Below are 16,060 nucleotides of genomic sequence, written 5' to 3' on the forward strand. Positions count from 1 at the left end.
GGGCACTGAAGCAGGAGGATCCACGAGCCTGGACTCAGTGAGGCTCTGAAAATACTTGGTCCTCCTCTGCACACCCCCAGTAACTTCCTGGAGTCACTGACATTTCACCAGAGACCACTGTGTTGAACATCTGTCCCGACATCATGATCTTAATGGTTCTTGGGGACACAGTCATCTATCCTGTTTGTACTTAACCTCAAGTCCTGCACCCCACAGAAATGGTATCACTCCACAGACGTTTCTTCCTCTTTCTGTGCAGTATGGACCTGTCCATGCCAGACAAGCGTTCTGGGGCTGAGCTCTAGCCCCAGCCCCGCAACTGTATTTCAGGAGTATTGTACCCACCCACCCTACTTTAAACAAACAGTGGATATAAATCAGTCAGTCATGCGGACTCAGTAAACCCAGTGTCGGAAAGGCACTGCAGGGGGTGTGAGGGCAAACACAGATCACCAAGGCGGGGCATGATCCCATGTTCATTCCTGTTCCAGACAGAAGTACTATCAGCACTTTCTCTCACTGGCCCTCTTCTGCTCTGCTTCAGCTGGTAGTCTTTCGCTTAAGCCGGGATACATAATGGATTGCTAAGGATCTTGAGCCCTAGTGAGAGACACAGGCAAGTAAATGGCCAGTTTAGACAAGACAAATATGATAAGTCACTTGAATATGCTCCATTGTGTAGCTCAAGGACATGAATTTTACAGTACCTGTTTTGATTTCTCTGGGAATTTTCACTTGTTTTCTGTCTTCATTCTACCAACTGAAAGTACCATACATGCGAGTTATTATTAAATTAATGTGTAATAAGTAAATTTGAAAAGATGCAGTTTCATATTCAAGTGACTTAGCATGTGAATGAAGAAAAGTCCCTTTCTCAGGCATGATTCACTATTTTCAAATGGGTGTATGCTGCTTTTGAGATGAAGCCATATAGTCTGATTTTTATTGAAAATCATGGTTTTTGATTTTCGTTTTGGGTTTTTGAGACAGGGTTCCTCTGTGTAGCCGTAGCTGTCTTGGAACTCACTTTGTAGACCAGGCTGGCCTCGAACTCATAGAGATCTGTCTGCCTTTTCCTCTTCCTCCTAAGTGCTGGGATTAAAGGTGTGCATCACCACCAGCCAGCTGAAAATTATGTCATTTAACAAAAAGGAAGTCTACACAGGACTGTGGTAGATGTTGTAACCCTCCATAGCCATGGCCTTCTAAAAGCTTATATAGGCTGAAAATTGGGAAGCTAAGATGACAATATAAAAGTCCAAACACATGTAAATACACACACATACACACACACACACACACACACACACACACACAAAGACACCAGAAGGAAACTACATGTGCTTTGGTCCAAGTGAGCCAGTTAGTCCAGCCTGTGGAGCCAGCCCCCTTTCAGATACTTATGGTCACCTATCTCAATGTTCTTCCCAGGCATCTTATTTCTTACACCACACATATTCCTTCAGGCTTTCCCATCTCAATGCACATCACCTCTCTTCAACCAGTACTCACACCAAGAGTAGCCATGAGAGTGAGTCACCAAGTCTGTCTGTCCTTTCTCAGAAATGCATTCTCTCGGGCACAGCATCACAGCACTGTGGCCCAGCCTCCCAAGGGATCTGCTCATGTGGAAGAGTTGACCTCACTCCCCTTCCAACAGTCCTGCACCCCTGCTAGCAAGAGCCATCATGGTGAAGTACGGGACCTGTTCAGCTGTGCACACTGCTCAGTGCCTCTGGTAGCAGTCTGCTATATATAGATTTATTCCCTATAGGGGAGTAAACCCAATCCCACAGTGTCTAGGGCCTGCCCTGACTCCAGAACTTCTCCAGGAGGCCTGTGTTGGCCCTGGTCTAAGCCACCACAGCACAGTCTCCCTCCCCTCCTCCAGTTTCACTCCAGATGCCAGACACTGCTGCCAGGCCCTGTCTAGCCCACCCTCTCCACCCTTATTTGGACCACCATTGTCCAATATCCATCAGCATTATTCTTATAAATCCACTCCTTCTGGACTCGAGAGTCTCAGGCAAAGAGCTGAGTTTATCCTGATGCAGGGCAGGATGTCATCTCCTGAGGTGGGTCAGCAGAGATATTTGTGCACGGGCTTCTGGGGTTGCCTTGATCCCTTCACCTAAAAAAGGAGAACCCCATCAGACTCACCCCTCTGTGATTTGGTGAGTCACATGAAAGTACATGTGTGGACCTGCAGATGTCACCTCACCATGGTAACGTGACAGGTTACTGGAACACCAGTCTCATTGAAAAGTCCTAAGAATAGTGTTCACGGCTTTGGGTTTTCAGATATTTCCTAATGGTGGCTTTCCAAGGCTGTTGGTTTTGAGCAGGAGCTGAATGGTGAGGAGGGCTCAGCTTAGAGTTTGTGTCTTCCACAGCAGCCACTGTTTCCACACCCTGGAGGCTGGAAGCCTAGAGAGCTGGACTTCCGATTAGCAAGCCTTCCTTTGCGTACAGTCAGTGTGGTCAGCAGCACTGCTGAGGGAGGTTGGTGCTACAAGAAAAGCTCAATGCCATGTAATTCGGTTAACATTTTTTAATGAGTTAAATTTTTTTAAAAAACAATTACTTGTGGAAATGCCTTAATTCTGCTTCTGTTTCTTACTAGTTTACATATGAGAATAGATATGTACTTAATTTCTCCGAAAAAATAAGTATCTCTGTCTACCTCATGGCTCTCCTGGGAAGGGAGCTGGGTGATGACAGAGAAGCTCCCTGTAGGGCCTGCTGTGCAAGAAGTCCTCAGTGGTGGGACAGCACAGGGAACCAACCCCACTTTGCTTCTCTTTTAACTTGGGGGCACAACCAGACTGGTTTCTAGGCTGCTGACACAGAAGAACAAAGAGGCAGGCAGTTTCCTAGCTGTCTACTATTTCCGAGTGATGAACCTTCCTTTTAGGTAATGCGAATTCACTTTGCATCTACATGACAGATTTTAGCATCCTTGTTCATTGCTGCAAATTGCACTTTTTCTTATTTGTTTTAATGGAAGATCACTGCCAGTCGATAGTCCGTCTTACAATCTAAACACCAGTCAACAATCTTTCTCCTTGTGCACACCCTGCCATTGTAATACCAGGAAGGTAATGAACTGTTGTGTAAAGGACAGCTGGGTGACTCACGTACAGCTACTACCTGGATCATTATGCATCGTTGCGGTGCTGTTAGAATAACACACATCATAACAGTGTTCAATTGTCTTTATGCTCTGATGAACATTGCACACATATGGACATGGATAGATACATGAGTCTATATATATATGTAAGTGCATGCTTTTATATGGCTACATAATATGAGACAGAGGGCTTTCTGCTCTGTAGTATCTTTCTTTTGAGGACATTAATCCTACTAGATTATTTCACCACATTCCTGACCCACCAAATGAGAGAAGCCCAGGTGAGGCTGCTTCTCCAGAGTGGGTTGCACTGGCTGTGCTAGGGAAGTGAATAGAAACAATGTTTCTGTTTGTCTGTTTAGTTTCTGGTTGTTGTTGTTGTTTAGAGCACCCACCTTAGATGTTTGTGCTATAAGTTTTTAGACAACTGCACACTTTTGCATTGCAGAAGGCTAAGAGGTAAAAGAAGGTTTACCTGGAGCCCACCATAAGACACCTCCACTGTGCTTCTAGTATAGCACAGGAGTGTTGACTTTTCATTATCCCCAAAGCAAGAAAAATAAGCATCCTGTTCCTTGGAGCCATGTAGATAAGACGTCTTCACATGAAGAGCCTCATGATTGGGGGAAATCAAATGTTGTAACTTTCCGATCATCTCTTGCTCCTCAGGCTAGTGCGTTGTTGTGTCTGCTCGTTTGGTGTCTATTAGAGTGCTGAGCCTGCATAGACGCTGCGGTCAGCTTTCCCACTGCCTTTTCACCAAGTGAGACAGTGTGCATGTCTTTCTGGAATTCTGCCATGGCTAGTGTGATCTCTGCCCTTCCACCACCAGCAGAGTATCAATCACATGGCCATAGCTGGACAAGCAAACATTCCTTCCAACTCTGCAAAAAGGGGTGAAGAATCTGAGTGAAGGTAGGCTCAGTTTAAAGGAACATGCCCCATTTTTAGCAGTCTGTTTCCATGACAACAGAAGTAGCAGCCAACCAGAGAGTTCTCAAAGCTCCCGTAAATTTCCAGGGCTGTGTAATGAAAACATTGTCTTCCTGCCCTGGTACCACAGAGGAGTGCAAGAAAGCAGCAGGACCTGGAGTAGCATTTCCGCTTGGCTGCAGTGGGCTCTTTAAGTGCTGTTAGAAGATGCTGCACCATGGGACTTCCCACCTTCCCCAGCAGTGCACTTGTAAGGGTGCAGCAGAGGGTACTGCACTGCAGCACTGAAGAGGGAGGCATTGCTTTCTTTGGATACTAATCTGTGCAGCACTTTAGTTAATGTCATATTGTTACTCCTGTTTTAATCAGAAAAGTGTCATAAAAATTCTGGTGCAAATGCTGTTTGTTCCTGCTCGTGGCTGAGCCCTGGGTCTGGGGCGCCCCCTGCAGTTGCCTTCCTTGTAGATAGGAAGTGGAGATGCAAGTGTGCTCAACCAGTACAAGCAGCACGCCTTCCAGGGCATGCTGCCACTGGGTTCTGTTTTGGTGTTTTTTGTTTTGTTTTGTTTTGTTTTCATCCCTTTGCATTACATTTTAAAAATTACTTGAAGAACCTTATTTTATTTTGAGCAAATTAGATCTTAAAAATACAGTTGAGACCACGTGACCTTTGGTGGCTCCTTTTAGCATCTGAGGACTGGTAGGTTCCACAGTGGATTTCACACTCAGTGTGAGCAGCGAGGAGAACAATCTGGATCCACCATACATCTGTGGGCTTCACACCTCTGATCGCAGCCTGTCCTGTTTAGTCTCCTTTATCCTTCACAACAACAACATTACATTTTCGTTTTTATTCCTATAACACCAATATCAATTCAGAAATAAGCACAAGACTGCAGATGGCTCCTTGGGTAACGGACCCCTTGGTAGAAGGCAGCTGACTTCCACTACTCCTCTGATCTCCACACTGACACACACACACACACACACACACACACACACACACACACACACCGTAAATTAATAAAATGCAAAAAATGGTTGATTTTTTTTTCTTTTTTGGAAAACAGACTGTAAGATTCATACAATGAGATGAAACCATTTATTCCAGGATAATCAGTTCCCCATAGAAAATTCTCCGACAGTTCCTTCTGAAATGTGGCAGCACCTCCCTTTCTTTAGGATCTGAAGCCAGTCACATGTTCTGTCTTGTGTGCCCTCGGGGAGGGGACAGAAGTCAGTGTCACAGTAAATAAGAAACACAACTATTTTAGTGATGGGGTTGTGTTGGTGGGGTGGGGACAAACCAGGAGGTAGGAAATTGGAGATGTGATCCCGAGGAATCAGTTCTTTTGTGTTCCTAACTGATCCTCTATTTACAAACAAAAAAAAAGTGTTGGCCAGTGTGGTGATGCGCACCTTTAATCCCAGCACTCAGGAGGCAGAGGCAGGTGGATCTCTGTGAGTTCAAGGCCAGCCTGGAATACCAGAGCAAGTTCCAGGGCAGCCAGGACTCAGGACTACACAGAGAAACCCTGTCTGAAAAAAAAGAAACAAAGAAAAAAATGTGTTAAGGTGAAATTCACTTAACATGAAATTAATCATTTTAAAGGAAACAGTTCAGTAATGTTTTGTACAATCGTCAGGTTATATAATGATTGCTACAGTGTAGGCTCAAAGAAATTTCGTCACGTCCAAAGAACACCCAACACCATCTGCAGCTGCTCCCAGGTCTACATGCTGTCTCTAGAATCGCCTGTTCTGGATATCTCTTAGAAGTGAAATATTGTGCCATATAATGTGTCTGGCTTCTTTCACATAGCATGTTTTCTAGGTTCATCTGCACTCAGATTTACTTTTAAGAGTATGCGTCCACCCACCCCCCATGTGTATGCACATACACACACATATGTGAGTAAAATCCCAGAGGAAATGTCAGATCCCCAGGAGCTGGAGTTACAAGCAACTGTGAACCACACAACATGGGTGCTGGGAATTAAACTGAGATCTGTGAGAGCAGCAAGTGCTCTTAACTGCTGTGCCATCTCTGCAGCCCCTCACCACATTTGGTCTGTATCCTTTCTGTACCTGCTTAGTACTCCATTTTCAGGGTAGACTAGTCCAGACTCTGTAGCACTTAAGCTGTTGAGGGTATAGCCACTGTGAACATGTGTGGACACGCTTGTGTCTGTATACCTGAGCTCTTTGCATTTCACTCAGGAATAGAATTGCAAGGGTACACTTGTTTTTAACAAAGGTACAATATACAGAACTTTCGAAGGACTCTTAAGTGTTGTCCTGTTGCATTTTTTTGCTGGTAGAAACCAAGTAACTTAAGGTTCGTAATAAGACTTGCTAACCATAGTGACTGCCTTATTTTCTGGAGCACTTAAGTACGGCATGATTTCTCCTTTATATTTTTCAATTGTGTTATGAGTAAGCACTTATGCTTCCTTCACTGACCTCCCAACTGACCTCCTCATTATCCTTCTCACTGATAAAACAATGATTAAATCCCATTTGGCGACTAAAGCACATGACAGAGATTAGACACAGGCCAACTTGACCCATCGTGACCAAAACCAGAAGACAACACAAATGTGCAGTGCTTCCGTGGGCCTCACTTCATCCTGCTCAAACCACACGTGCTTTTCCAGAGTCCTGTGACATCAGTCTCTTAATCACTGCAGCATCTGCTTGGGAAAAGCTGAAACTGAGATATGTTGGTTGATCTTCCGTAAGTGGATCATCAGTTCCAGGGTATTATTTCATTCCTGGCGTTGCTGTTGTCCCAGCTTACCGCCCTTTCCTAGACTGCTCAGGTTTGGGTTTTGTTCTCAAAATCTTTCCACCCCTCCTGAACCTGCAGTTTGCCTTACCCTTGTCCTACAGTTACGGAACATATACTGACCCCTCTCTTCGACTACAGCTCACTCTTTCCCAGAAAGTGTCATTTCTGCCTGTTTTTGTGATATATAGCCCTCCCGTGCCCCCCCCTTCCAAAGCCGTGCTTTGCTTTGGCTCGCTCGGCTCATGCTATTCCTTGTTCTACGTGAAAATCCCTTTAATCATATCAAATGTAGGAAACATTTCGATACTGGTCATTTTAATTTGAAAAGCCAAAATTTTTTTTATTTTTTATTGAAAAAAATTTCTGCCTCTTCCCAGCCTTCCATTTCCCTCCCCCTTTCTCCCTCCCCCCACTCCTCTCCCCCTCCCTCTCCAGTCCAAAGAGCTGTCGGGGTTCCCTGCCCTGTGGGAAGTCCAAGGTCCTCCCTCCTCCATCCAGGTCTAGGAAGGTGAGCATCCAGACTGGTTAGTGAAAAGCCAAAATTTTGTAACAGTATTATGTAAGTTATATGTTGGTGTGTGTTTTGAAGTGCTTTCCCACCAGAATTCCACTTCCTGTATATTCTTTATCCTTCAGCCATTTGCAAGATGGGCCTAGAAGGCACTGAATGCCATGTTGGTCGGCTTGCTAGCAGCATGCAGACTGATGTGATGAGCCCATGAGTGCAGTCTGGTGTCTCAGCTCTCAGGCACATGTGCAGATATGAAGCCCTTCCCAGGAAAATAGGATGTTATGCTGGGCTGGTGTGCAGTCTAGGATGAGAGCTAGGAATGCAGCTCTGCAAGCGGCTGAATAACAGTCAGTGTTACTGGATTTGTCTTTCACATGATGGACCAGCCCTGGTTAATGTAGACTCCAGAAGGGGAAGGGGACCTTCCTGGTCAGGCATCTCGGCCACAGCCATTGACAGCTCTGTGGTCAGAAGAGTCACATCTTCTGTTGTCAAGGTTTCAAGCTCCATGATTCCTTTCACACTCCCTGAAAAGCACCAATAAATACACTCTGCCCAACCTCTGCCGCCCAGTGTGCTGCACCCAGCTGCCAGCCTGTGCTCTGTGCTGTGCGTCCTACTAAGTTGGCGAGTAGAGTACTAAAGGGAGTAGCTCTTTTCTAAAGTCACCAGTCTATGCTGCGTGGTTCTGTATAACCAGTGCCTTCTGATCTCACTGCTCCTCACCCGTCTGTGTAATATGAACCAATTCGATAGTAGTATTTTCAAATTCACCAAGATTTGCAGTGTACTGAGGTGTCTCTGTTCCCCACCCTCCACAGCCAATGTCCACCAAGCACTACAACTGGCCTATGCCCCTGTCTACCTGCGCCTGTGTACTAGATATTGTGTGTCCCCTACTGTCTCCTTTGGGTATAGACAGGGTAAAGGAGCTAGGCGGCCAACAGACATAACTCACTGCTTCTAAGTCCGCCTCCTCCAGCAGTGCATACAGCAGAGGCCTTAGAGCAGTGCTGTGCATGTTCACTTTAGGGGAACTTAGACAGGGAATTTTGAGAACATCAGTTAAGTCATCTGCTCCCTTTAGGCAGAATGACCTAGGCTGTGCAGGGGTTGCTTATTTTGGCCATCTAGGAAACTGGATGAAAAACACAGGACTTGTGTGTGGTATTTGTTTTTAAAATTGGTGGTTGGTGCCTCTTCTCTGTGGTATGAGAAATGTATTACCTATTCTCTGCCTCTAGCTCCTCCTGGCACACAGCTCCTAAAATAGTTTCCTAGGTGGCAGGAGGAGGGGGTGAGTAAGCATCTTCTATGAGCCTTGATCTTGTCCTCAGTTCCTCTGTCAGGCTACTCAGTGTTGTCAGTGATGAGAACATCTGGAGTACATTAGATGATAGGTAGCAGGGCGCCCCTGATGACTCTGGGTACCTTTAGTTCCAGGAAGGCACAGATGGAATAAGAGGAAGGTTGGAAGCCCAGCAGAGGACCCCTCCCTGTGCATCTCTTCCATTGATCTGTTTCTTAATTGTGTCCTTTACACTAAAGCAGTAATCATAAATAAAGTCACCTTCCTGCATTTTGTGGAAGAGTCAGACAAATACTCAAGTCTGAGGAGGATGTTGTAGTATGAATAGCCTAGGCTAGGGACTAGTATTTGAAATTGGGAGAGTCCAGGGAGTCGTGCCTTCACTCAGAGTATATAGGGTCAGATTTGATTGGAATTGTTAGACATCAAGTTGCTATCCTCAGATTGAAGGGCGGAGCTACTCCTGTGCATTTGCAGTAAGGAGTGTTGGCCTGAGGAATGCTTTGGAATGGCATGCATCCATTCTGTGTGCTGGCTGCACGGCAGCAGATATACTGTACCCAAGACTGTCCTGTGCTTGTGGGTCCCTGAAGTTACCAGTGTGAAGCACAAGCTTGCTGACAGGATAACTGCTGATGCCTTGATCTCAATATGCAGAAAGTGTAGTGTTCAGTGTCTCCTAACTACGTGTTATGTTTGGGGTTTACTTTTTTAAGGGGCCATTATTGCTTCTGTGACCTTTCTTTGAGGATCCCTGGGAAGGAGGAACAGACACTGCTTGCTGCTGACAGGACCCTCTGAGCTGGAGTGACACCCTGATTCATTCCTTGGGATCCTCCCTGCTGTGACCACCTTAAGTACCACCCACCTTAGCCTCTCTACCTTAGCCTCTCCATCCCTGAGAAATGCTAGTGTCAGACGCATGCACGCTGTTTAATTGCTTTTACTTGGCTTTGCTCTCTGTGGCAGTTTGTATCAACTTTTTATGCTCTAAATGCAGTATCAGTAAAACTTGGTGGCTCAAAAACAAACCCGTCACATTTCTGTGTTCGGGTCTCATCTAGCATTGATAAGAAGATGTTTGTAAGAGCCATTGAGCAGTTCAGGCAGCTGTGCAACCTAAGGTAGGACTGTGCTCCCTGAGGCACGTAGGGTCTCCTGCCTTTTGTCCACCGTGTCTCTCCTCACCATTAGAGATACATGCATATTTTGTTTTAGCATGTTGGTAAGGTTTATGGACACCCCTAGTCATCCTAACCATAATTTAAAAATAAGAGCAAAGTAACTTAAAATAACTAGGAAAAAAGTTTCTGTTTTACTTGCTGTGTTCTTTTTACTAAATTGAATAGCTAGAGATGCTGTAAAAAGAATCTCCTTGAAAAATCGGGGGAGGGAATAAAATAATTTGACAAACTGGATGTCTGCATTTCCTGATGTGGGCCTTGTTTCTACAATTCTACAATTACCCTGTGGTGAACAACGACACCAGTTGATTATAGCTCTCTCAGTGCTTGTAGGGCTAGAGCCATTGTGTGTTTATGCAAAGACTATTAAAATTCATAACTTAGAAGTTTCTCTCTGGCCTAATTTATATTCATTCAGGTATCACTAAAACTATTTCTTTCCAATTCTTTCCTGGTGGAGAAGTCCTTCCAAACTAGCCAGTCTTTTCTTAAAGTAAATTGTTACTATTAACATAGAAAAATGTCAAGGAATCTCATATGTTGCTCCGAATGAGATTTCCTTTGAACAAGTCATTATATATAAGCTAACTACCAATTTGCTTGAGTACTGTGTGAAGTATTTAAATAGGAAATGCCTAGCATTCATCATAAATTCAAATTATTAACTAAACAAAAGAATTGCTAAGTAGATTCAGAATTCACCAGCAAGCAGAATCACAAAATATTTTTTTTTTTACAACTTAGTGCCAAGTAATGTCTTTTCTTATCTCCTTTCTTAAGACAAGACCTCACCCTACATGTAGTTCAGGATATCTGAAACTCAGTTTGCACCCTGGCTGGCTTCAGATCTGCAGTGGCCCTCTTGCCTCAGCACCTTGAGAGCTGGGGTTACAGACATGGCTACCACACTCAGCTTCCCATTTGATTTCCTTCTGGTTAGATAATACAGTGGGTGTTTAGTAAAGGAACTGCAGGGCTTGGGGCTACAGCTGCTAATATACTCTTTTCTTCCCACAGTGCTCCAGCTGAGGCTGCAACAAAGGAGGACAAGAGAACAGCTAGTGGACCAGGGCATCATGCCACGTAAGACCTAGTCACTGTTGTCTCTGGTGTGTGGGGACTGATCTCTTTGTAGTTTCCGCGAGGGCTCATCTGTGAGGAGAGCCAGGTGACAGCATGGCCCCGCTAGGAGGAGAACCCTTAGTACATCTTTTTAAAAGTGGGCTTGACTTTTACAGTAATGAAGAATGCCTTTAAGACACTGTAAAGTTCTTTTTCAAAATATTTATTTATGTATTTTAGGTATATGAGTGAGTGTTCTACTTGCATGTATGCCTGCAGGCCAGAAGAGGGCACCAGATCTCATTATAGATGGTTGTGAGCCACCATGTGGTTACTGGGAATTGAACTCAGAACCTCTGGAGGAGCAGCCAGCTCTTAACCTCTGAGCCATCTCTCTAGCCTCTCTGTGGCATTCTTATCTGTGGGCTTTAATGTCTGTTCAGACTTTGAACTCTGCTGGTACATCTGAGGTTAGACCTGTAAGAGTAATGTGATACCATTAACTCATGACCTTCAGAATTCTACCTGAAGTAACTCAAGGTCATTCTCTGTGGTGCTGGGCTGTGATCTACCTGATTGTATGCATCTTGGATTTGCAACTGACAGAAAGCTATTTACAGCTAGTTAGTTTGGTCTTTCTGGCCTGAGTACACTTGTTTCCTTCAAGAGATTCATAATTCATAAGAGTTGATTTTAGAATATTTATCTAAACTGTTTTCTTTACCTTTAACCGCCGGCTTTGGGAGGTTTAGAGGGAAGAATAGTTGTTTTCTATAGACCATGAAATTGTATAGCTGGACTTTGTTTAGAAGCTAACTTCTCTAGAAGTTAATTTATCCCGCTTTAAACCACTAGAAATTACAGAGCAAACAAACAAACTCATTTCCAGCCCAGAAATAATTTATCAGTTAATGAAGATGAGGAATGTTTTGTTTGTTTAACAGTTTTTGTCATCCATGAAGCTTTTATAGACTACTTACTGTTAGTCATCTAAGTATCTTAAGTCCAGCTGTGGTCGCCCAAAGCTGCTTTGAAAATCTGCTAGGCATCTCCACCACCACAGTCCTCCCCCAGCCCGTTAATCAATAGCGTCAGATAATGATGCTTAAGGTATACTGCTGCTAGATCAGCCCAGGCTGGTGTAGAGAGCTGGTCCTCAGCCATGCTGGCAGGGATAGGTTCCTGGGAGCCTCTATGGTGTCCCAAGGACCAAACTAGAAGATTATGCTCAAGGCAACCTTCACAGGGAAGCCTAGTCCTATCTCCCACTCACTGGCCTGTGCCCATGGTTTTCACGTGCTGCTCTTGCAAGACAGTGCTGGATGTACACAAATCAAGATTCTTCAAAGGTGATAGGCTGAAATACAAATACCACATCCCCTCATGATACAAAGAACATAACCCTTTAAATTTAGAATACAAGATTTAAATCTCAGTTTGGCCAGCATTTAGCTATATGACCTCAGGGACTTGCACACATCTTATGCTGGGGCTCACACTCACCTTGCAAGTTTATTTGGGAGACCAACAGCAGTCTTAACTGTGCTTCACCACAGAGTCCTGCAGTTGTGAGTTCTGAATAAATGAGTGCTGTGTGTCCCTATGTTCAAGTTCCAGAGCCACATGGGTTTTGTCTAGCAGCCTGTATGAGCACTATGAACAAAGACCGTGGAAGTCCCCAGGCCTTGGATTGGTCCAGCCTGGCACTTACCAGTTATTATACAGCAGCTCTGTTTGGAATGTCCACTGTTTTGTGATCTACATCATTTCATTGGGTAACAGTGAGGTCTTCACATTTTGGAGGGGTTTCATAAAGGAACTTTAAATAAATGTCAGCACAGATGTGCATTGCCGGGGTTAGAGTGGCAAGCTAAGATATGGTGCTGTTTATGCTGTGGAAACCATTTGTTTTCTTCTTAACAGCTTTGAAGAGTCCGGCAGCATTCCATGAGCAGATAAAAAGCTTGGAGCGAGCCAGAGTAAGTAATTTCACTTTTTAAAAAAATCTTTATTTCTCATTTGTATCCTAGGCGCCAATATTCCTAAATATATTGATTTAGAATGCACACATTCTCTCCAAGAAGTGCAGTGTAGATAGCACGCACTCTGGGGTAGATAGATTTTTAGGTGTATAGAAAGTGGGTGACAAGAAGTGCGGTGTAGATAGCACAAACTGTGAGGTATAGAAAGTAGGTGATAACTCAGTTTGTTCTTTTAAAATCAGCTCTGCCAAAAGAGATGGCTCAGTCAGTAGAGCGTTTGCCACAGAGCTGAGTTTAAACTCTGCCCCCATATAAAGCAAGCCTAGGCCTGGCAACTCACACCTATAATGATCCCAGCACTGAGGAGGCTGAAGCAAGAAGATCCTTTGTGCTTGCTGACCAGCAAGGCTTACCAACTGGGTGAGCTCACCTGACATCAGCCTCTGTCCTCTACATGCATGTGCTCACACGTGTGCACATGTACATGCATTTTCCCAACATTCTCATGCACGCTCTCATGCCCCATACTCTACATGCATACACTCACATGTGTGCACATGTACATGCATTTTCCCAACATTCTCATGCACGCTCTCATGCCCCATACTCTACATGGATATGCTCACACGTGTGCACATGTGCGTGCATTGTCCCCGCACACATACCCATAAGATAAACAAAACAGTAACTACCCTAGGGTTTCTGTTGCTGTAAAAAGATACCACGACCATGGCAACTGTTACAAAGGAAAACATTTAATTGGGGTGGCATATAGTCCAGAGGTTCAGTCCATTATCACCATGCTGGGACATGTTGGTGTACAGGCAGACATGGTGTTGGAGAAGGAACTAAGAGTCCTACATCTTGATCCATAAGTAGCAGGAAGTATACTATGTCACTGGGAGTAGCTAGAGCTAAGAAGACCTCAAAGCCTACCCCCACAGTGACAAACTTCCTCCAACAAGGCCACACCTACTCTGACAAAGCCACACCTCATAAAAGTGCTATTCCCTTTAGGGGCCATTTTCTTTCAAACCACCATAGTAACTGAAGATAAATTGAAAATAGACACCTGACATCAGTCTCTGTCCTCTTCATGCACATTCTCACACATGTATACATGCATTGCCCCCACACTCTGTATGCAAATGCTCACACATGCATTAATGTATTATCCCCCTACATGTACATGCTTTACCCCCGACACTCTACATGCACATACACATGTATGTCTTAACCCTCCCATATGCACATGCTCACACATGTACATGCATTACCTCACACACACTCTACATGGACATGTTCGCACATGTACACATGTGCATATATTACTCCCATACATACCCATAAAATAAGAAACAAATAAAAGTAACTAGTTCATTTGTTTTCAGGGCTGTGCTGACTGGCTTCTTATTAACTTGACATAAGCTAGAATCATCTGAGAAGAGGGATCAATTGAGAAAGTTTCCCCACCAAACCGAAAAACCTTTAGGGCATTTTCTTGACTGATAACTGATATAGGCAGGCTGGGCTGCTGGTCCTTGGTTTTATAAGAAAGCAGGCTAGGGCAAAACCAGAGTCTAACGGACAGACTAGGCAAGTGCCTCTGCTGTTTATTAGCCCTGCAGAAAGACATGGAAGCCATGTTGATTTCCCTGTGGATCAGTGTCACTGTTCATTTGCCGAAGGATTGAGAACACAGCTAAATAAAGAACATGCTACACTCAACTGCGTTCTTGAAAGTGGTTCTTTTGTGGGCACATGTCACATACGTGCTCAGTGCCATTGTGCCCATTCTTTCTGTGTTGCCGGGGGAAGGGATCTGTTAATGCAGTAGGAAAATAAGAGTGTTATAGGAGTTTCTTATCACTGTCCAGAATGCAGTAACAAGCTCCTAGACCTATTGTTTGGGTGTTGAGTGCAGTTTTAGAGAATGTGCTAAGAACGCAAATAAAATATGTTATTATTTTTAAGAATTTTAGTACCTAAATAAATTTCTACTTTTCTAAGTATTGGTTTCATATAAAGGGATTAAATATTATGTTTATTTAAAGCTCATCTTAAAATTTTGAGCTTTTCTTAGTTTCACTGTAAAGCTCTGTAAAGTAGTTATTTTATACTAATACATGTCAAACCCCTGGACGATACTGAAGCCTACATTGAAGTCTTATGCTAGATAATAGTTCTCCTAAGCACTAATGTCTGGTTACTCTCTCAAAGACACAACAAAAAGGGGTTTTTAATTTATTTTTGAAGAAAATCTAAAGCTACGATAAATCATGAACAACATTTTTTTTAAAGACTGAAAACTTTCTGAAGCACAAGATCCGGAGCCGCCCCGACCGCTCTGAGCTGGTCAGGATGCACATCTTAGAAGGTAAGGTTTGTGTCTGCGTGAGGTCCACCATTTCCGTCTGTTCCCAGCTTAGTAACTTTTACCCCACGGGCAGACGTCCTTTAAATTGGATAGCATTGTGAAGACTCAAAACCTGATGCCTGGGGAACCTTTGCACTCTAGGCAGTCACTTGATGAGCTGGTTCCTAAGTTTCACTTGTACTGTCCTAGAAGGACTTTTTTGGTCCGTAGGACTTCTCTATCATGAGAGAGAGAGAGGTGTGTCATTAAATCAGTGCACACAGTGCACACATCTAGCCCTAGGTTTTTGACAGCTTGGGTCTCATTGATATTTACCCAAAATGATGCCTTCACATGTTCCTACTCCTTTGTGTTGCTACTTCCTTCTGTAATGGTCTTGACCTGAGTATTACTAATCGCCTCTGAATGATGTAGTCTTAGCCCTTCAGAATACATGGCTCACATGGATGCCCCTCTCTCTAGGGAAGCCATTTTGAAAGGCAGCATCTTCATCAGAATTTTCCAGAGTTCTATTTCTCCCATCATTCTGCTTCTGTGACTGATTTACTAAGCAAGAGCAAGGGCTTGATCCTTTGAACAGTCTCGAGTGTGTTAGGCTTTAAGGAGAATCTAGAAACATTGCAGATATTTAGAGACAGTGTGGGGCAGAAAGAGCCTGTGTTCTCCAGGCCTAGTGACAGATTAGGATGATTTTCACATGCAGGACAGCAGCCTGGTAGCTCAGACACAGCCAAAGGTGCAGTTCTTCAGGAGGCTGTGCATCCACTGGTCCAGAGCT

General features: G+C 44.1%; 1 protein-coding gene across 11 annotated transcripts in view; it reads left to right on the forward strand.

Moving 5' to 3' along the window:
* Positions 1 to 16,060, forward strand: part of Mrtfb (myocardin related transcription factor B) — a 159,931-nt gene that overhangs the window by 102,543 nt on the left and 41,328 nt on the right. For all 11 annotated transcript variants that reach the window (XM_050125770.1, XM_050125769.1, XM_050125771.1 and 8 more), the window contains 3 exons: positions 10,879 to 10,944; positions 12,847 to 12,902; positions 15,207 to 15,282. In XM_050125770.1, the coding sequence (XP_049981727.1) occupies positions 10,879 to 10,944; positions 12,847 to 12,902; positions 15,207 to 15,282 (198 nt within the window). The remainder of the gene's footprint in view (positions 1 to 10,878; positions 10,945 to 12,846; positions 12,903 to 15,206; positions 15,283 to 16,060) is intronic.

This window comes from Alexandromys fortis, unplaced genomic scaffold, assembly GCF_014885135.2.
Source record: "Alexandromys fortis isolate MF-2015 unplaced genomic scaffold, M_Fortis_MF-2015_v1.1 scaffold_238, whole genome shotgun sequence".
Classification (NCBI taxonomy): Eukaryota; Metazoa; Chordata; class Mammalia; order Rodentia; family Cricetidae; genus Alexandromys; species Alexandromys fortis.